Source organism: Sphaeramia orbicularis, chromosome 10 (genome assembly GCF_902148855.1).
Source record: "Sphaeramia orbicularis chromosome 10, fSphaOr1.1, whole genome shotgun sequence".
Taxonomy (NCBI): domain Eukaryota; kingdom Metazoa; phylum Chordata; class Actinopteri; order Kurtiformes; family Apogonidae; genus Sphaeramia; species Sphaeramia orbicularis.
Genome location: NC_043966.1, coordinates 13,153,800 through 13,175,253, shown reverse-complemented (window position 1 = coordinate 13,175,253; position 21,454 = coordinate 13,153,800). Strand labels below are relative to the sequence as shown.

At 37.3% G+C, this 21,454-nt stretch overlaps 1 protein-coding gene across 2 annotated transcripts in view; it reads left to right on the top strand.

Annotated features, from left to right (window-relative positions):
- Window positions 1-21,454, top strand: part of fstl5 (follistatin-like 5) — a 339,290-nt gene that overhangs the window by 261,593 nt on the left and 56,243 nt on the right. For both annotated transcript variants that reach the window (XM_030146006.1, XM_030146007.1), the window contains 2 exons: window positions 16,138-16,299; window positions 19,094-19,228. In XM_030146006.1, coding sequence (XP_030001866.1) covers window positions 16,138-16,299; window positions 19,094-19,228 — 297 coding nt within the window. The remainder of the gene's footprint in view (window positions 1-16,137; window positions 16,300-19,093; window positions 19,229-21,454) is intronic.

The window sequence follows — 21,454 nt, the reverse complement described above, 5'->3', positions numbered from 1 at the left end:
GACATATTCAGAGAACATTAATTGACAGCTTCAGGCTACAAGGTAACTCTTAAAAATACTTTTGTTAATTAAATCAATAATTAAGTTGCATTTAACCCTTAAAGACCCAAACATTCACCACCAACCAAAACCATCTACTGGTCTAAACTGTTCAATACCTGTTGATCCACTAATTCTATCAATCCATGTAAATATTTGGTGTTAAATGCAGTTTGTCATATTTTCATGTTCATCAGATATGACCCGTTTGGACATTCAGAGACTCTGTAGTTACCATGGAAACACTGTCATTTTCTATAACATTGATTCACCAGTAAAACCCATGGAGTTGGATCAATGACAGTGGATGGAGACACTTGGTTTATCTTCAGTCAATGATATATTTTACTGAAAAAGTCACTTTTTCTGCAGTTTTCTCTGCTTTTGATATAATAACCTTCAACTTTAATCGAGCTTTTATGGGCATCCACATTATCAGTAAGTTAAATACAGGAAAAATACCTGATTTATACTTATAAAATACAGAATACAGAGGATAATATGATAAATAAATGGTGATAAATCTCTTAAGAGAGGTTAAATATAGAGAAAATTTCATTTGGGAACTAGCATAAAAGTAGCACTGGGTCTTTATGGGTTAATTAATAAATTCATGTCAGCTTCAAAGTAATTAATTATAACTACTGAAAAGTAAATGTTCATTTTCCACCTTTAAGCTTTTGATTTTCTTTATTTGAGATCTCTATGTTCATTCTGGAGGTCAAGATAAATTCATCAGGATGTTAAAATACATACTGGACTCCCACTATAAACTCCTCATACCTGTTAAATAACGTGCATGTCTACAGTTTTAATTTAGTAAGTTCAAAACGGTGATCATGCTATTTTCACAACATTTGTTATTATGCATTACTCATCTGAAGAGTCTGTTACTGTGAGTGTACTTGTGTTAGTGTTTCCGGCAAATTGTGTTTTTGAAAGGAGCAGAGTGTAATTAATTTATCACATAACTGCCTGGAATGTATTAACTGTTATTTTTGAGCCACCGCCATCTACTAAACTCTAAATACAGCCATTTTTTTTTAGCTTTAAAACATCAGTATTCATGTCCATAGTACTGTATTACCAATTGATACTAAGGTTGTGTTCTATGTAATCATTTTTATTCATCTTTGACATGGAAACAAGTGTTTAGCAATTCCTACAGCAAACAATACTTATCCTAAACTAACACCAATTATCGTAATTCTCTGGGTAAAAGCTTTGAACTAAATTACACACATAAAGCACTCTTTAATGCAATAACACATTTTAATCTGCACTCTCCAGACATTTCTGTTTTAAAACAATATCCACATTCAGATACATTTTTAACATTACCTTGTGATTTTTTAATTTTCCTCTCTACCTTGGGAGGGAATTAAATCAGTGACCGGTAGAAACAGCAAAAAAATACACATCAAAAGCAGCTCAGGATGTACGTTCTCTCCAACATTCACTGTTACTCAGGGAATTCAGGGATATGAGCTTGTTCTCTAATAATGGGCCTTTAACTAAGGAATGACCTTTATTGAGCTGAATGGGCAACCAGTGGGAATTGCAGCAACACTGATAGAAGTTGGCTCCTCATAGAGAGGCTTCTGACACGACACTCCACGCCTCCCATCCCCTTGAGAAACGACAGCAGGCTCTAATTGACAGGCACCACTCACATTTGCACATTAGCGATAGGTAAGGCAGATATTTAAAGTAGAGTCCTGACAGAAAAATCCATAAAAGGTAATACGATGCAAACTGTGGTGATGCTGCTTTACAGGTTTTTAAGGTGTAAGAATGAGATAAGTGCAATGGAAAGTGCTGTATTGTCAGCCAGCGGATATGAAAGGCAGAAGTCTCAGCAGTTTTTAAAGACACATTTGACTCACTGATGTTTATCTTTGCTGATATGGTATTACGACGCTCTTAAACCATGTTGTAAGGTCACACATTGTTCTTTTCATAATGTAATCATTTAAAAATTCCATTAAATACCTCTTCAGTATTGCAAATTCTCCATGTGTCCATTCAAAAACCCTTTTAAGCACACCACAAAATCAACATTTAAAGAGCAAACTCTTTCTTCTCAAATTTCAAGGTTGTTTTTAAGTTTACTTTTGCCTAAGTAGTTAGTGACAGATGCCTCAGCTTATGTCATTATTCATTTTTAATTGGCAAGAAAGCTGTGCTGTAGCTACTAGAAGCACTATTCAGTTGTTTAAAAAAAAAAAAAAAAAAAAAAATATATATATATATATATATATATATATATATATATATATATACAGGGTGAGGAAGCAAAATTTACAATGAACATTTAGTTGTTTTTTCTCAGCAGGCACTACGTCAATTGTTTTGAAACCAAACATATATTGATGTCATAATCATACCTAACACTATTATCCATACCTTTTCAGAAACTTTTGCCCATATGAGTAATCAGGAAAGCAAACGTCAAAGAGTGTGTGATTTGCTGAATGCACTCGTCACACCAAAGGAGATTTCAAAAATAGTTGGAGTGTCCATAAAGACTGTTTATAATGGAAAGAAGAGAATGACTATGAGCAAAACTATTACGAGAAAGTCTGGAAGATACTATTAAAGAAGAATGGCAGAAGTTGTCACCCGAATATTTGAGGAACACTTGCGCAAGTTTCAGGAAGCGTGTGAAGGCAGTTATTGAGAAAGAAGGAGGACACATAGAATAAAAACATTTTCTACTATGTAAATTTTCTTGTGGCAAATAAATTCTCATGACTTTCAATAAACTAATTGGTCATACACTGTCTTTCAATCCCTGCCTCAAAATATTGTAAATTTTGCTTCCCCACCCTGTATACATACAGATACGAGGGCCGTTCAATAAGTTCATGGCCTCACCCAGAACAGAACAACACAGACTGATAATTTATATTTTATTTTTCAACATAATCTCCATTTACAGCAATGCATTTGGTCCATCGATGTTCAAGCATCACTATTCCATCACAAAAGAATGTAACATCCTGTATTATAACAACCAGTATTTCTGGGTGAGGCCATGAACTTATTGAACAGCCCTCGTATATGTATATATATATATATATTTTAATTGCAGGAGAGACATTTACAGTTTGGTGTCTAAGCTTTGGGATCATTACTAATCGCAGATATTTTAAATATAGGGAGTGATGGAAAAAATATTTGTCATAGTTTTCAATTTGGCTGTTGGCATATTGGATTTTTGGAGCCATAGATAGCCGTATTTAGACAAAACGGGGTGGAATGATGGGAGCCAGAGGGGTCAAAAGGTGACCTAATGCTAATCGCTAGCTTACTGACTTCATTGAACACTGCAAAACAAGTCATTTGACAGTTTTATTAGTGGAATCTGTCAACCACAACTACAGTGGAGCTGTCTGTCAGGAAAAAAATGCATTTTATTAAGAAAACCGGATCTCCAAAAGCAAGACTCAGCTGTCATGACGACCTGTCAAAGCCTGAAGTGGCAGACATCACAGCTTCTATTTGCCCTGAGGTCTTAACAGAGGAAATATTTAAAGATCAACCAGAAATGATTGACTTTTTGGAGTTAATCAGAACCAATCCTATCAGCAGTCAGCGGCATTAAAACTTAAGATATTTGAGCATTGGCTTCATTTTGGAGCCAAGATCGTTGATATTTGGTAGAAACACAGATCAAGCGGCTTCCCTCAACTAGCTCACAGGCATCATTTAATTTGTGAAAGTCAAAACATGCTCCTCATTTAACACTCATGTAAACCTTTAACACTTTTTACTGCTAGATTGTCTCTACTTTTGTTTCATGCAGCATTTAATGGAAAATCCTTGAACTACAACCAAAGGTCTCAATGTGCACCTGAATAAGTGACAGGTGTATCACAGAAAAGTTAAACTATACAATAAATAAAAAAAAAAAAAAAAAAAAAACATGCACTGTCTTTTCTTGCTTAATAATATGCCAAACAATGAACCGTCCCTATCTGAGCATTATCAGGTGTGAAAACCAAAAGGTAACAACTGTGGTGTGAAAGTGAAGTCAAAGCTGAAGTATATTAAAGTATATATTAGAGTGCATAACAAGATATATTTAACATCTTTCTATGTATTTATTTATTTATCTTTACCAGGAGTCATTCTGTTCTCATTTGTTTTATTTGGACGCTCTGACAACAGAACGGTTGATCCCAGTTTAAATGGACTTTAGTTGAACTGGAGGGTTCTGTGTCTGCCATGTTTGAGAGCTTCTTTTTATTAAACAATTTTTTTTTTCTTGACAACAATTATAGTTTTGGTAATATTACACTAAAAATTATTTTGTTACACACGTTTTCCTGTGTTAGCAGTAGGGTATTGAGTATTAGCTTGCCATCATCCAAGCTCCATAAAAGCTAGGGGTGTAACTGTGCACTGTTTCGGTTTGGGGCCTTTGATTCAATATGCAAGTGGTCAGAAGAATACATGTAGCCTATGTGAAGAACGCAAACACTCGCCTTAAGTTTCCACACGAACCTTGAAGCAGACAGCACACAGTATGAGAAGGGTGGATGCAAGCAGAACCCATGTTCAGGGTAGTTATGGAGAAGCCCCCGAACCCCTCTGACCCCCCCACTGGTCTCCTTCACTGTACCGAAAAAGTATCGAGCTAAATTCCTCTGTACCGAAAACATACCGAACCTAAATTTTTCTGTACCGTTACATCCCTAATAAAAGCCATGACTACAATGACCAAAACACACTCCCAGCTTCTGTTGTCCAAAATCCAGTGTATCACACCATTATCCACTTCTGTAATACAGTCTGTGGTCTCAACACTTGAATATACCTACAACCTTTAGATAATAAGTGAAAAGTACAATCATCAAAATAACTGGAACAATTCCCAAGCTCACTGTGATTAATGCAGTATTATTTATGATACATGTGATTAAAAACATAGAAGAGCTTTGTATCAGACATTAAATTATGCATCCCCACTTCCAGACATGTTTACTCTATAGAACCATGCTTTATACAACAAAAATAAACTATTCTATTTTCGATTCTTTTCCACATACATAACCATGTTGGACTGAAATAGGCTTAAGACCCAGGCAGGAAAATGCCTGTTTGAGGAAACTAGGCTGGGTTATTAAAGTTTTGGCAGGCGCTGGGCCCCTCCTCTGACAGATGTTTGGTTGAATTGGGTTCACGAAACCTACAGAGGCCTCAACTGCAAATTCTGCTGTGCCTCAGCCAGCCTTTATATATCTTTTTCTCAGCTCTGATTAGACCCACACTGATTGGACCCCCCCACCCCCACCCCCCTTAGTAACTGTTCTGCAGTTACACCTCAGTAGAACCAACAGGTTTTTTTTCTATAAACTCGGTGCTGCCTCTGTCAGTAGCTGTGATTAGATCACAGGATGAACTCTTCAACACTAAGCATCCCTCTGCTCCTTTTTCTTGAATTACTCACAGTTTACTCCAAAAGGTGCAAGAGATGTGAGCACAATTCCATGCTATCTGTCGCTATCCATCAGACCTGTGATTGTATTTCATTGAATTGGTCTCAACAGAAAACCACTGTGATCATTTGAATAGTCACAATTTCACTTTCTACAAGCTGTTTTCAGCAAAAAATGATGTGGGGGAACTCTTTTTTAAAGCCAAATAAGACCAAAGAAATACAGTCAAAAGCCTTATTTACACCAGACTAGTTCTACCAGTGGACTTCTGCTGATTTGTAATAACTGCAAAGGTCATCTATGATCTTATTCTCATGTGTATCTACCATGTCTGTAATTTGTAAAGTAAAAATTCCTCCACAAATTATCTACCCTATTTCAGTAAACACAGGTCCTGTGATCATTTTACTTCTATACAAATCGACATTTCTGTAATCTGCAACATTTTTTAGTTTCTTCTGCATAGATATTCCTGGTGGTGGTGATGATAAATCAAGTTTTTTTTTTTTTTTAAGTGTTTTAAGTGAAAATCCAGAAGAGTAATGTTGCAATATAGCACAACATCTAAAAAAGATGGACAGAAGTCATGATGGCAGCTATAGTAAGGGACATTATTCTGTATTTCAGCAATTACTGGTAAGGGTTGAATCTGTTTTTGACATCAGAACCATGGAATAATATGGCTTAATTGGAGTAAGAAACATACTTTGCTTAACACATGCATGGAGATTTTATCCAAATTACTAGAGATCTCATGTGAATAGGGCTTAAGTGAAAAAAAAAAAAAAAAAAAACAGAAACCACATATTAGTAGATTTGACCAGAATAGCTTGTAAATATGCATGGCGGTGTTTTAGATCTTAAACAAATGGTTGATTAGATGATGAAAAATCTTGTAGGAATTTGATGGAAAAAAAAACAAAAAAAACAAGCAGCGTCAGGCACAACAATCCCCACCCCTCACACATATTGTAGCTGTCAGCATATCAATTGCCTCTATATATGTGCCAAGTTTGAGGTAAATTGAAACCAAATTGACGAATTTATAGACATTTGAAATTTTTCCCATTATAAGTAAATAGGAGAAAAAAAGAAAAACAATTAAATCATAAAAACTTTTAACTTTGACCTACTTTTCCCAAAATTTGACCACATATATTCTGTGTTACTGGCAATCTATAAACCCAATTTGGTATGAATTCAACCAAAAGTTGAACTGCTACAAACATGTGAAATTTTACCCATTATAAGTAAAGGAAAAAAAAAAAAGATTTAAAAAATACATTAAAAAGTCAAACTTTGACCTACTGTTCCCAAAATGTAATGACATATATTCTGGGTCACTGGCACTCTATACACCCAATTTGGTATGAATTCAACCAATATTTTTACTGCTAGAGTGTTAACAAACAAACAAACAAACCAAACCAAACACAATACCCCTTGCCTCCCCTTCGGGGGGTGGGGTAAAAATGTCCATCATTATTTTCCTTGACTGTTGAATATTTAACGATGCAGGTAGGCCTTGAATGTTAGACCACCCCAATTTCTTCTCCAATTTAGACCTGATTTGTTGTGTCATTAATATCACCACCAGGTATTGAATTAAAACCCTTTCTACTTTTTCCCACTGAAGCTCCATCCCTGATTAACTAAGCTGTACTTGAATATCACTGGTATCCTGGCAGAGTGTACATTTTCTCTTAAATAAAAAAAGCCCGTGGATCCATTCCATTTTAATTTTAACACACTAATTAACATGTCTTTGTTGAACTGCCTGAAAGGATTTATTAATGAGGTGCTCCTGGGAGGCTGGTCGATTAATGCTCGCACTATACGACCGCTGATTAATAGGCTGTTGTGGTTGTGGAGGTAAATGTCCCTGCAACCGCTACACACATCCAGCTACACATCCTGCCATTCAGCCTCAACAGATCACAAAGTAGATAAAGCCGCAGTCATCTCTTTATGTACATAGATGCGCATGACAGAACTTTGGTTGAACCATGTTTTAGAGAAAAACCAATTACAGCACGACATTTCATGAAATTACGTTAAGTGAGTTCGGTGTCAGAGGATTTTTATTATAATCGGTGTTATTTTGACATTAAAGTAGAACAACCTGGCTATTCTGGTTCTTTTATGCATGACTTGAATTAACAAGTTTTACAGCCTTCTGAATTAGCAAAAATTAGTCTTTTTGACACTTCTAGAACAATAACATTACCTCAGCACCCAGATTAGTGGTTCACACAGTTGCCACTCATTTGGCATAAAAATGTCAGTAAATTCTATCATCAGGGACTTTCATTTGAGACTTTAAATTTTTCCATCAACTTTAATTTCATCATGACATAACTGTATAATTTATCAGGTTTTTTCTTGCTATTTATTGAGGAGAAGACTGTGAACGTAGCAGAGAATTGTTAGAAACCCAAACAACTATTTTAAGTTTTACTTTTTTTTTTTTTGTAACTCTAGGTAGCAAGGTACCCCAGATACTGTTAAAAGCAGGATATGATTCATCACCAGGATTTTCCACAAGTCACATCTCCCTGCCCTGTAGAGCTGTGGTACATAGTACATATGTTACAGTACAACACATTGGGATATGTTGTGGTGCTTAAGGTCAAGGTCAGGTTTATTTCTATAGCACATTTACTGCAACGCAAAGGATACAGCTAGGTAAAAAAAAATACAAAATATAATAAAACTAATAAAAAATATATGGATATAAAAGATAAGATATACTAAAACTGATAAAACAGGTACACAATAATAAAATAGTCTCTAAAAATACAACGAGAAGATAAAACAAATTAAAAGTCACACACTTGTATTAAAATCCAGTGCAAATAGGTATGTCTTTAAAAGAGATTTAAAATGTTCAATGGATTGTGCACATGTGACATGTTCCAGAGCCTTGGACCTGTAACAGAAAAGGCTCCGTCGCCTTTTGTCTTCAGGTGGGTTCTTGGAACGTCTAAAAACAGGCGATTTGAGGATCGTGTTTCTCTGGCTGGGATGTGCACAGTTAAAAGCTCTGAAAGGTAAAGGGGGTGCCAAACCATTCCGGCACTTAAAAACAAACAATATAATCTTAAACTGGATCCTGTAAGTGACAGGAAGCCAGTGAAGGGAAGCCAGTACGGGTGTGTGTGTGTGTGTGTGTGGGGGGGGGGGGGGTCCGCTGCATTCTGGACCACCTGCAGCTGGTGGATGGAGGACTGGTCCAATCCATAATAGAGTTAATTAAATAGTCCAGTCGAGACGTGATAAATAAACATGCTCAAACTGGCTTAAGGGAGGCAATGTTTTGTGATTTGCAAAAAGAACACCATTTGCCTAGAATCAAAGGGAAAAAAACCTCTTTCTGTACATGTAAACTGTTAATATTGATATTTTCTTATTTTCCCACTAGCATGCATGCTTACAAGCTATGGCACCAATACCGGGGGGGATAAACATGACAAATTCATGGGGCCCAGCATTTGTGGGGGCCCATAGGGTCCAGTGGATACAGGGTAGAAGTTGTGAACATTTTGTGTAAGGTCCGCTGTATAACAGAGGCACAGAAGTTGCCCTACCCCTAAGTTTCAGTTTTGTTTCACGCTAGCGTAAGTAACGTTATGTACAGACCGCGCTCCCACCTATACCCCTCCCCTCCCCGTTCTGACAGATCAACAAGATATTGACTTTTGTGAAGGGTCTGCAACGTTTACCTTTGATGGAGCCCACAATTGGTAGTGGCGCCGCTGCATACAAGTCATATAACTGAATCATTTCGTAATTAATTTGGCATATTTTATTGCTCATGAGCAGTACTGTGCAAAAGTGTTCAAACATTTTTAGCAATGACATTTTTACAGGGTTGTAAGCTTAAATAGAGATCTGAAATCTCCCCCCTTCCACTGTGCCCCATGGGACCTAACTTTAAAAAAAATATGAGTTTTGGTCAATGGCAAGAGACGCACAACTTTTTGATCTCCTCTAAATTGTGCTGCCATTTACACATTTGATGTTTGCCAAGAAAATACTGGTTTGTGGTAAAGATAGAAAAGAAATATATAGTTTTGTGTTAAACTGTTAAATGGACTGTGTCACCAAAACAGCTACATCCTCTGTATATTTTGCTTCAATTCAATTTTATTTATGGAGCCCAATGTCACGACAGTCTTCTCACAGGGCTTTACAGAAATTGTTGAATTGATTAAAAAAAAACACAATGAAAATGAACAGTCAAGTAATCAGTCGGTGAGGCAAATAGATCAATGACTTCAGTTTTTGAGAGTGAGACTAAAAAAATAATAATAATACAAATGAAAATTCCTACAATCATGGGCAAATTAAAGCACTAGAGACATCTCCAGTGCCTCCGAACAGTTCCAATGACTTCACCTACAGGTTTTTCAGAGGTGCACTCTTTCAATGTCCATATCATCAGTCTGATAATCAACAATCTGAACCCAAATTATGACTTTCTCAACCCTCCGGTATCCGGGTGCACTTTTTAGGCACACTTTGCACTTCGTGTTAAAAAACTTCATATTATTTTTCACAATTTAAATAGGGTTAGAATTCAAAAGTTGTTCATTTGTGTATGATCTTTAAAATTCTGGCCACCAACTAAAATTTGCACATTGTAAACAAAAGAAAATTACAAGACTAGCATCGGTCTCCCAAGTGTGCCTAAAACGCACTACTTCCTCCATTATAACCACTGTTTTTGATCTGTAAGCCATTAAGGCATAAATCCTGCTTTTACTGATATCTGGGCTTCATTTGAGAGGTGAGGGTCTAAAGTAATTTATTAAGGTTGTTAATGTTGCTGTTAATCATTGACATATGCCAGGCTGCAAAAATCAAATAATATGTAATCCAAATTTTAAGTAGTATTTTGAAAAAAACAAAACAAAACATATATTGTGTTTTTTGAATCAAAAAATATAGTGATATCATGATGAAAAGAGATTGTTTAAAGGGTTAAAAAAAAATCTAAAATGAATGATTATTTGATATGTATGATGATTAGGGCTGACCTTGATTTACAAAAATAAAATCAAATTAGAGCAGAAAAATAAATCAATATATAATATTTAATAGTTTGATTTATAGGTGTGCATTTTACGCACACTTGGTGACAGATGCTAGTATTTTTGAACATTTGACCTAGCGCCAAAAATAATAATGCAAATTAACCAGTGTTGCTGTTAATCATTGACATATGCCAGGCTGCAAAAATCAAATATGTGATCCACTTTTTATATAGTATATTTAAAAAAATAATTTTTTTGTGTTTTTTGCATCCAAAAAAATGATTTATTTACATTACAAACATGGCATTTAAAGGGTTAAAAAATGTGACAATTATAGAGTATTTGGTATTTTTATTTACGGCTCAAGTTGATGAAATAGAAAAAAGTGTAAAAGAATTAAAAACAAACTGTATGAAAATTTTTTTGACATTATTCTACAAGTGTGCCAAAAAGGCACACTTGGTGCTTAGTAAGGACCTTGCTGGACGGGATAACGGAGGGTTAACTTGTAAAATGATCTTTTAAAGTGATGAATACCATATGTGTAGATAGAAGCATAATACAAACAGGATAAAAACAAAAAACACTTGTCTCACAACATTAAAGGTAATGCAGTTTTTTTTCCTAAATCATCTCCCACTGAGCAAAAGCAGAAGGAGTTTGACCTCAGCTCTCTATGGCATGATATCAAACTCTGTCTCTTCATTAAGATAAAACAAGAACATAAGGATAATTTGTTATGCATTGTATAAAAAAAAATCCTCAATACTAATGGCTTCTACAGGCAACAGTGTTTCATCAGCCCACAAGAGTTCAACTCATGTTAAGTACAAAGAGAAGTCACACTCAGTACTGGACACTTTTATGCCATTATCATCTTGCTAAAATGACTAACCCACAGGTGGTCTAAGCCCTTTGTACTGAACTGCAGATGTATGTTTATCCATGTGGACCAAAATAATGACGCCAATATAATTCAAACTGTGAGCTGTCATTTGCAGAGTGGTTCAACAAGGCTGTCAGACGGTAAACAAACAAGAACATAAAAAGAAAAATAATAATAAAACTGGACGAAAAACACATCTTGACACCACGTCTAAGGTATTCTCCAAACCTATTGACACTTCACCACACATTGGTATTTTTGGTCTTCCGGACGAGTATACCCGGAAGTAATAGTTTTTACCTTCATAATTGCAAAACGCCTCCTCATTCTTAACTGGAAATCCACAACAGTCCCTTCCAGCACACAGTGGATTAACGAGGTTATGTCCTTTTTAAAAGTAGAGAAAATTAGATATTCAAAATGGGGGAAACTAAAATTCGACAATAAATAGCAACCGTTTATGGATTTTTTTGAGACAATGTAATTCTCTTCCTTTTTTTCCCCTCCCTTTTAATTTACTGTTATTTATTTATTTATTTGTTTTATTAATTGTTATGTTTATGTGACCAGTTAAATTATTTTACACAGACTATGTTTTCGTGTTCTTTTCACTGTATTGTTTGTCAGGTTTCATTGTTATTTGTTCTTAAAAATATATAAATCTACAGTAAATCTAACGGTGTATACCAGTGGTTCCTGACCTTTTTTCGCTCATGACTCCATTTTAACATCATAAATTTCTGGAGACCCCAGACATTCAAAACAAAGACATTGTTTTTGCTATACTATGTTGCAAATAAACGCTAATTTTAGACACATTTAGTCTATATAATGTATATTATTATGGATGGAGGCAGAAAAGCCAGGTGTAGATTACTGCACAAAGTGAGAATTTAATTTTCCTTGGTCAGTCCAGCTTCGATTTACAAGGCTGACAATTAATACTGAAAAAACAAGAACTCAAACTATGAATTACGAAAGAGCTGCAGCATCTGAAACTGACCACAATGAACATTTGAAAGAATAACCAGTACCACAGTGCTTCAGTTTCAGCTTCAGAGTTTGTCTTTTATGTATTGGGATTGTCTCTCTCAACTCACCATATATTTTTTATTAAGTTTTGTTTTGTTTTTTTTCAATTACTAGAAATTTCAGGCGACCCCACATGGGGTCCTGACCCCAAGGTTGAAAAACACCGGTGTTTACAAACATGGTAAATGTTGACATCAGTGTGCCCGGGTATATGCAAGTGCCTTTGTTCCTCTTGTATACACATCAATAAAAAATATGAAACAGAAAACCACATCTTGAATATCAGGTGAGAGGTTTTGTATGCATGTGTTTGGATACTCTACAGCAGGGATCACCAATCCTGGTCCTCGAGATCTACTATCCTGCATGTTTTAGATGTTTCCCTCTTCTAGCACACCTGACGGGTCATTATCAAGCTTCTGCAGAACTTGATGATAGGCTTATCATTTGAATCAGGTGTGTTGGAAGAGGGATACATTTAAAACATGCAGGACAGTAGCTGTGGAGGACCAGGGTTGGGCACCCCTGATCTACAGCTCAATGGACAAATCCAAGCCATTCACCAACCTGAAGTTGAGGGTGTTCAGTGGTATAAATACATGGGGTTCATGACTCTTTCAAGGCCTACGTGGAGTGTCTAACAAGCATACTGAAAGGCAAAATTGGATTTCTTTGTATAGAAACAAAACATTTTTCTTATTTGCTGCTCAAAAGCTCATTGTACAGTCTACAGTCCTGCCTGCACTTGATTATGGTGATGTTGTATATGTATTCTTCACCATCTCCCTTTAAGCCTTTTCACTCCATGTATCACGGTTCAGTCTGTTCCATCACAAGTGATACTTTCCTCACTCACCTTTGTATCCTCTATGAAAAGGTGTGATGGGCCTTCTTAATACACAGAATACAGCACTACTGAATGCTGTTGATCTGTAAAGCTCTGCGACAAAAACCCTCTGCTTTCTATGTACAGCTAAATATTATAAACACAAAAAAAAATAAAGAAAAGTAACAATGGACAATGCAAAATGATGACAGACAAAAAATAGAATTGTAGATAAAATCCGCTTAATTATCCCCATGTTAGTAATTCATGGTGGATCAGAAAAAGATAAAGGTCCTTTTAATAAAACAAAGATTATATTATGTATTTGCCATGTTTAGTTAAATCCTACCCTTTTCAGCTTTTTCAAATCAAGGCTTTGCTCATAATACCTGAAAAGCTAAAACTAACAATGAACTTAATAAATAATAAACCAACATAAGACTAAAAATAAAACGTTTGCACTTAAACTAGATGAAAATTGCAAAACTATAATAACTCACCACATTTTAACATTAGCTTTACCTTTTTACAGACTGGGCCTTTCTATACATGGCTACAAATTTGGGATTTTTATTTGCTTTGGGCGTATAAACAAACCCAATTCAACATAAATAAAGATGGGCATAGGGAAATATATTACAAAAACATGGGAGACCTACTTAATTTGGTCAAAACACGGACATTAAATCGCTAAAAACATCACACAAACTTCCATTAACTTGCTGTGACTTCAAAAAATTCCCTATATCGCTATAGAATTTTAAATCTTCAACCACACACACATACACTAGATAGAAACAATGAGCTCAATGGAACTACCTCTTCAATAAACAAGTACAAATACAATAAACATATATTTAACCCTTTATAGGACACTCATAGAAATACTCTGAAATTCCAAATTTCAACCTTAGTTTGTTATTGGACATAACAAGACTTTGTTATTTTTGTAAAATTTGTTTATTATTATGTAGAAAATCAAGGTCAATGAAGTTACCATATTTGGTTCCTTGCCCATAATTGTAAAAAAAAAATAAATAAATAAAATCCAAGATTTTGTGGCTGATACCAATATTGGGGGCTAAAAAAAAAGCCAATATCCGATATATTGCCCGATAAATGATATATCGGCCGATATATGAAATAAGAACATTGATATACACAGGATTTAACAGTCTTGTATTAGATAATGGTGGACGTGTGAATTTACAGCTGCATCTTTGTTTATCTCAGAAAGATAATTTAAACAACTTTAAAATGCTGTCTAATAGTCTTATATTAGACTACTACGGGACCAAAAATAGTCATTTGCACAATAAAGGGTTGATTACAATGTATATATTTTCTGCCTTTCACTGCTGATGTCTATTGTCATGTATTGTGGATCCATCACTTCCATAATTACTTTTCACAATAAAAGCCTTAAAAATATACTGCAACTCTATAAAATATCTTATAGTTCAGTGATGTGATTTTTCTGAAACATTATACTGTGAATACACAAGCCCAAGAAATACAGAACACATGCATGGACAGTTTTAGATATTCTAATCCGAATGTGCCTCATAGTGTGAGCTGTGTTATTCAGTCTAAATGTTGTCCATAATAAGTCAGTCCGTGGACTCTGCTGAGCCAGAGGTCCAGTTATATCAGACTATGATTGGTAAAGTAACCTGGGTGCCATAGGATTCCTCTGTGACCCACTGTGTACAGCGTGTTGGCAGTCAGGTTGATGTGAGGTCCAAAGCCCGGGAGCGCCGTGGTTACCAGATGGCCGTGGCAGAAATCTTCAGTCCTGCACTCACCTGGCTGAGTAAAGGCTTCCTCTAACCCAGTGCCCACAGGAAACGGCCTCTACAGAGCGTCTGCCTTCTCTGGGTCTGCCAAAGCTCTTGCTTCGCTGTCTGTCAAGTCCGTTTCAGAGCGCCAAAAAAGAGGACACTGATTTGGGCCACATGGGCTACGAGGGATTCTCAAAGCAAGATGGCGAGATAGAGATTTGATGTCCCTACTTAAACTGCCGCCAGCCTGTCATCCTTATATGTGACAGGCTGTTGTGGAATGAATCATGCTGCTTTTTTATGGTCCCACTGTAAACAGTTCATTGTCGCTGCCCAAGTTTGAGTCACCGACCCTGCATGTGAGTCTCCTCGGTGCCACTGTCCTGTTGAAAGCTTTACTGTGGTTATACAATGATAGGAAGGTTTGTTGTTTTAGGGGATTATTCTAATGTGTTCCTTTGATATTTTTCAGGACTCTGACCAGTCAGCTCACAGCTTTAGAGAAATACTTGTAGCATGTTTTTCCCCCAATGCATAAATGCATATTAATATTGTATTTGTGTTTCATTGATTCATGGTGATTTACAGTTCTTAGAAGTGCTGTGTGTCTGAGAGTTGTGTTGTTTGTTTTTGCTTCAGGGTAAAGAAGTGAAACTGCTGGGTGACGGTGGCACAGTGTGTCGGAATGTGTTGTCAGCTTATGGAAGACTTTGCAAAAGAAAGCAGCGTTTAGTTTTGTTTGTTCTCTTCCCCACACATTTTGTTATCTTTGCCTTATCTTCCCTTCTTTTTTCTGACAAAAGGTTGCATAAAATCAATGGACACCAAGCAAAATCGATACTGTCCGAACAGAGGTTCTCTCCTTTATTTATCTATCTGATTTGTTTGGCTTGACAGAGCATGTTAACCTTATCTAAAAACACTCTGCAAAGCTGAAAATACTCTCAGGTCTATTGATAGTGTATGCTAATGCCAAACCGGACTCTGCATCTTTCCTAAAATAAAACTTCAGTATGTATCATTGCCATTAAGATGGTCGGATGTCTATCATGTCCCCATCGTACTCATCTTAATCCCCCTTTCCTTCTTCCAGTCCCTCCTGTTATCCGAGTGTACCCAGAGAGCCAAGCCAGGGAGCCAGGCGTCACTGCCAGTCTGCGCTGCCATGCCGAGGGGATCCCCAGCCCCCAGCTGGCCTGGCTGAAGAACGGCATGGACATCGCAACCAAGCTGTCCAAACAGCTCACCCTGCAAGGTACACACAGCCCACTCCTGCTGCCTGGGCTCCACCATGGTTTTATTTATACTTCCACTAATATTTCTAACTATGACAAGCATTTCTACTATAGAAACAGCTTCAACTACAACGTTTATCACTACTAAGGGCCTTCACACACCGCACACAAGATGAATAAATGACATGAAATACAAAACATGCCTGTCAGTGGTGTACTACGAAACTATTTATACTCACAATGATGAATCTGCAATAGTTACAACGCTTGTCCAAATACAAAATGATGGAAATGTCATCATGTGGACAACTCATCAAGAGCATAATATGCAACATGTAAAAAAGCATATCCACAGGTTTGCGGAAGCCACATATATCACTTCTTAAGACAGTTTTCAAGATGTCTTTGCTCAAATTTAAGACCGTATATTCACAAAAATAACAGAGCAGGCCTCATAGTTATTGGCATGAACCAGTGTTAAATATGTTGCAGTTCAGCTAATGTTTCTGTTACTGACGTTCAAGTTGCTGAAGCTCACAGCTGAGCCCCTCCATCAATGAATGACAAATATGACCAATTCTTTACAAAGATTTCCAAAGCAAACACAGGAATATCATTTATTGTGTCTGTGGAAGATAGTTCTGTGTCAGATTTAAGGATTTACATTATAAAAGCCAAGTGGCCTCTGTGTTTGTGTGTGTGTCCAGGGAGTCACAGAAAATCTAGAAAGAGCTGACTGCTGCAGTTTGTCATATGTATGTATTTTTGGTCAAGGAAGAGACTAGTGGAAACGGCAAGTTGATAGGACCAATATTTTGGGAGACACTAGTAATTTTGGAATACAATAGTCTTATAATTACGTTGCTATGGGTAGAATGCTTCGGCGGTGACTGCTGGACAAATGCGGTACAGCATGCACGAATACACAACAGCAGAAAAACGAACACATCTGGAACCCGTGGATCTCCATGGGTCATAGCGTTAGTTACTTATACGTGTTATACATTATACAAGATAATTAAGGCCTTATGCTGCATTCCACACAACCCATAACCTGTGTTTTTCCAACCTTCTACCAGTGAAAATGCACTGGAATGGCAGTCAGAGCCATGACTTCCCACCTGTGAACTTGTACTAGATCTATGTACTCCCAGTTCCGCGCTTTGACGACACATAGCCCGTGAAACAACAGTGGCGGCCCCCATGGATGGCGGTGTTTATGCTAATTATTTATTAAAACAAGGTATTACGCTAACGCTATTTATTTGCAAATGTTAAGCAAAATCAGCAGCTACTCTAGCGTTAGCTAGTTTTCAGTCCATTGAGTGCAAGAATAAATTAATACCAAATACGTATCCAAATAATGTAACATAAAAGGTATAACAGCTTCTCTTGCCTTATGCCCTGTTTTTCCTCCTCTGTTTCCCTCAAATAAGCACCTCTGGGATAGAAATGATTGTAAATGAGCATAAACCCTGTACGGTCCGCCATGCTGGTTTGTTTACATCTAACTACCACCTCAGGCAGTTTGGCGTGATTTCTCTGAAATGCTACAAAGTTGTGAGTCGTGGCTTGAAGTCGTGACTTGTGGGCTCAAAAACCTGCCTGGAACGCAGCATTAATTTAGGACATTCAAATTAAAGATTCTGCAGACACCCTGGTAAAAACCACATGGAGCTACATGTGTTCAGAGTAGATGTAACAGGCACTACACCAACACCCACACCCACTCAATCTTCCTCCACTTCAGCAGCAGCTCCATCTTCATACAGCTGTTCCACCTGCTTGGGATTGTACCTGCTTTCCACAAGTGTTCATCCTCATCACAGCAGCTACCCCCCCACCCCCACCCCACCTCCCCTCCACACCTCCACACCTGGACCCCCTCCACTGTCTGTCACTGTGATAGAAGTGTGGATGGATCTTGGTAACTGTATCCTGGGAAAGCAGCCGGTCCAGATGGTGTGTGTTCGAGGCTATTTAAGGACTGAGCTGCCCAACTGTGTGAACCTCTCCAGGAGATCTTTAACCTGAATCTACAATGGGGAGAGTTGGAGCTCTGTGGAAAACATCACGTATCACACTAGTGTCTTAAGTATGCTGTCCAGCTGAGTTAAACCACTACAGAGTGGGGGCCCTAACATTATACATCACCTCAACCCCCTGCAGTTTGCATTTAGAGAACATATTGCAGTAGATGATGCTGTTCTATGTGCCACATCATCATGAAATTGATGTTAAAGCTCAAAAAACTGAATTCATCATGAAAAACCCCCAACATATTTTTCCCCCACACATAATATATGTACTTTTTGTGAAAATACAGGATGTAAAGGCCCTAATATTACTGCTATTTCACTATTGCTACTATCATTACAGTAGACCGTACAAATGTATGGTGACGTTTTTCATATACTGTGACTGGTTATTAGGGAAATGACAGTTAGTAACAAGAAAATGTATTTGATTTTAATGCTTTACATCTCCTGCACTGAAATTTCCGAAGCAAAGTATTACATTTCCTTAAAGGTCTTGGAGTAAACCGAAAAAGCCCATGTTTTTTTTAAGGTTGTACATGAAAATACAAAACCACAAACCTGTCACAGAGACACAGCGTGAGGTAGGACTCTGACAAATTCTCTTTGAACTCTACAATTTTACATTCCTTACGAAACAAACCTTTTGCTCTCCTTTCTAATGTGGGAGACAACTGTTCTGTAGCAGTAATGGGTTAGAGGATGGCAGCATGAGAGTCATCTTTTATCTCTTTCTTGAGGGCAAACCTGTGTCTGTTTCCTCTGTTGCTCTTCAAAGCTAATGGAAGCGAGGTGCACATCAGCAACGTTCACTTTGAGGACACCGGCGCCTACACCTGCATTGCCAAAAATGAGGCTGGAGTGGACGAGGACATCTCATCGTTATTTGTGGAAGACTCTGCGCGCAAGACATGTATGTATAAGTCATGATGCCAGGCTGTTTTTATCAAATGGAGATCTGAATATTTTATTCTGTCGGTTCTTAATGGTTTATATCTGATGATACAATGATAGAGCCTCTGCAATGGAGATAATATTGATGCTATCTTTACCTCTCTGTAGCCTCTATTTTGGGAGCAGAACCAGTGGTTTCTATACTTTGGTCTCCTCATGAAGCCTTTTCTGTTGTTTATTCTCCTGCAACAAGTTTTGTTTCTCTCAGTTCATTCTAGATATTATTATTAGAGGTGTGAATCTTCTCTGGCCACCCAGTTCTGTTGGATTAAGATTCACCTGTTAATAATTCTTCATTTCTATATTCATCCTCAACTATTAATACAAACTCCCTTGTGGTCGTCTAATGTCAAACTGCAACCTTCTATGTAAAAAACAAGCCACATATTTTAATACCAGTAGCCTAGCTCTGTGACTCACCTCAGTACATAAATATCACACAAAGAAAATATAAATCCCTCTGCAGTTCATTATAAGTAAAGGTGTGAATATTCACTGAACCCATGATTTGATAATGTCCACACTGCAGGAAACATCCAGACCTCCAATATGTACAATTCCAGCATTGCTCTGTTTCAGAATAATAAGCTGAAAACCGTGGTACTATATGTATTACTCAAGCTGCAAACTTTAACCAGTTAGCTTCACCAAATTTTGCCACAACACATTAATTGTTTTGAGCCATTTTTAAGCTGATTTCACCTTCTAAAAACTGCATATTTTCCTTTGTGATCCTCTAATTGACATTTTTCTTCATCTTCTGACATTTCATGAACCAAATAACTAGAATATTTCCTAAAAATAATCCAGGGCCTTCCCTGAACTGCACTACATGAACTTCAGAAGGTGCCAGGCCTTTATCTGCAATGGTTTTGTAGTAAAGACAGGACTTTATTTCATATTCCCTCCTTTCAATAAGTAGAACAGGTCATATTTTACAACTGACCCTAGTTTTAATCTGCTGCCATTTGTGCCGTCCATACAAACCCAACATTTCATATTAAAAGGTCTTTCATAGCTCAGCTGATGGACAAAATTAATTTTCTGTGTAGCACTTTTGTTGTGAAAGCTTTAGTATTTTGTGACAATTGTATACTGGGGTGCCGATGGGGGGGGGGGGGGTAAACATGACAAATTGACAGCATTTGTGGGGGGCCCATAGAGCAATGGAGGGGGTCTAGTGGACACAGGTTAGAAGTAGTGAAAATTTCATGTAAGAGAGACATAGAAGTTGGGAGTCAGACGTTGAAAGCATATTAGGTTTCAGTTTCATTTCACGCTAGTATAAGTGACGGTATGTAAGCCCCCCCCCCCCCCCCCCCCCGTTCAGGCAGATTGAGATGACAGTGAATTTATGAAGGGTCCACAACGTTTATGCTTTCATGGGGGCCTGATTGTATACAACGATAAAATACAGTTTGTCTCAGATCAGAGATTGAAATCAGACAATAACACTTCAGATTATTGAATTCATTCAGTTCTATATTAAAGTGTACATTATTTTCAGGTGGTACATGCGGGAGTTTATGTCTTTTTAATCCAGCCTGTATTTGTTTGCACTGATGGTGCCTTGGGACATAATCAGAAATTACAGCCTGTAACTGGACACATGGTAATCGATCGATCCACAAAATCATTAGTTGTAGCTCTGCATTATATAAAGTCCATGTCTGAAAATATTTAGAGCGAATAGTAACAGAAAAGTGTGATATTTCTAGTCTGTAGTCAATATGTAACTGTATAACAAGTCACCTTGTTTGTCAAATTTCACATCCATTTTGGAAACAATCTGCTCTTGTTTGTGCCCGTGAATAGAGTCTCAGAGTAATTAACACTGACCTTTTCAGAGATGCCAGAAACTGTCTTAGGGGTTCAGGATTAGTTCTAAGTGTGTTGTTCTTTTCCAAGGGTAATTAGGGTTCCCAAACAGCACCGGCACAAACTCTGCAGTCAAGTCACAGCGCCCACTTCCACTGTCACACACCTCCACCGGGCTGCATGCGTTTAGATGTCATCCCCATGTACAACACTTCCTCCACCCAACCTGTCATGCATCAGAGGCTCGTGCTCACCGGGGTCAGAAGTCACCGGTGTGCTTTGAAGCTTTTGAAGCTCTACCGCGGGCCAAAATGGTGCTAGGAGTTAGATACTGCAGACCCTTTAGGAAGTGAGCAGCCCCACAGGA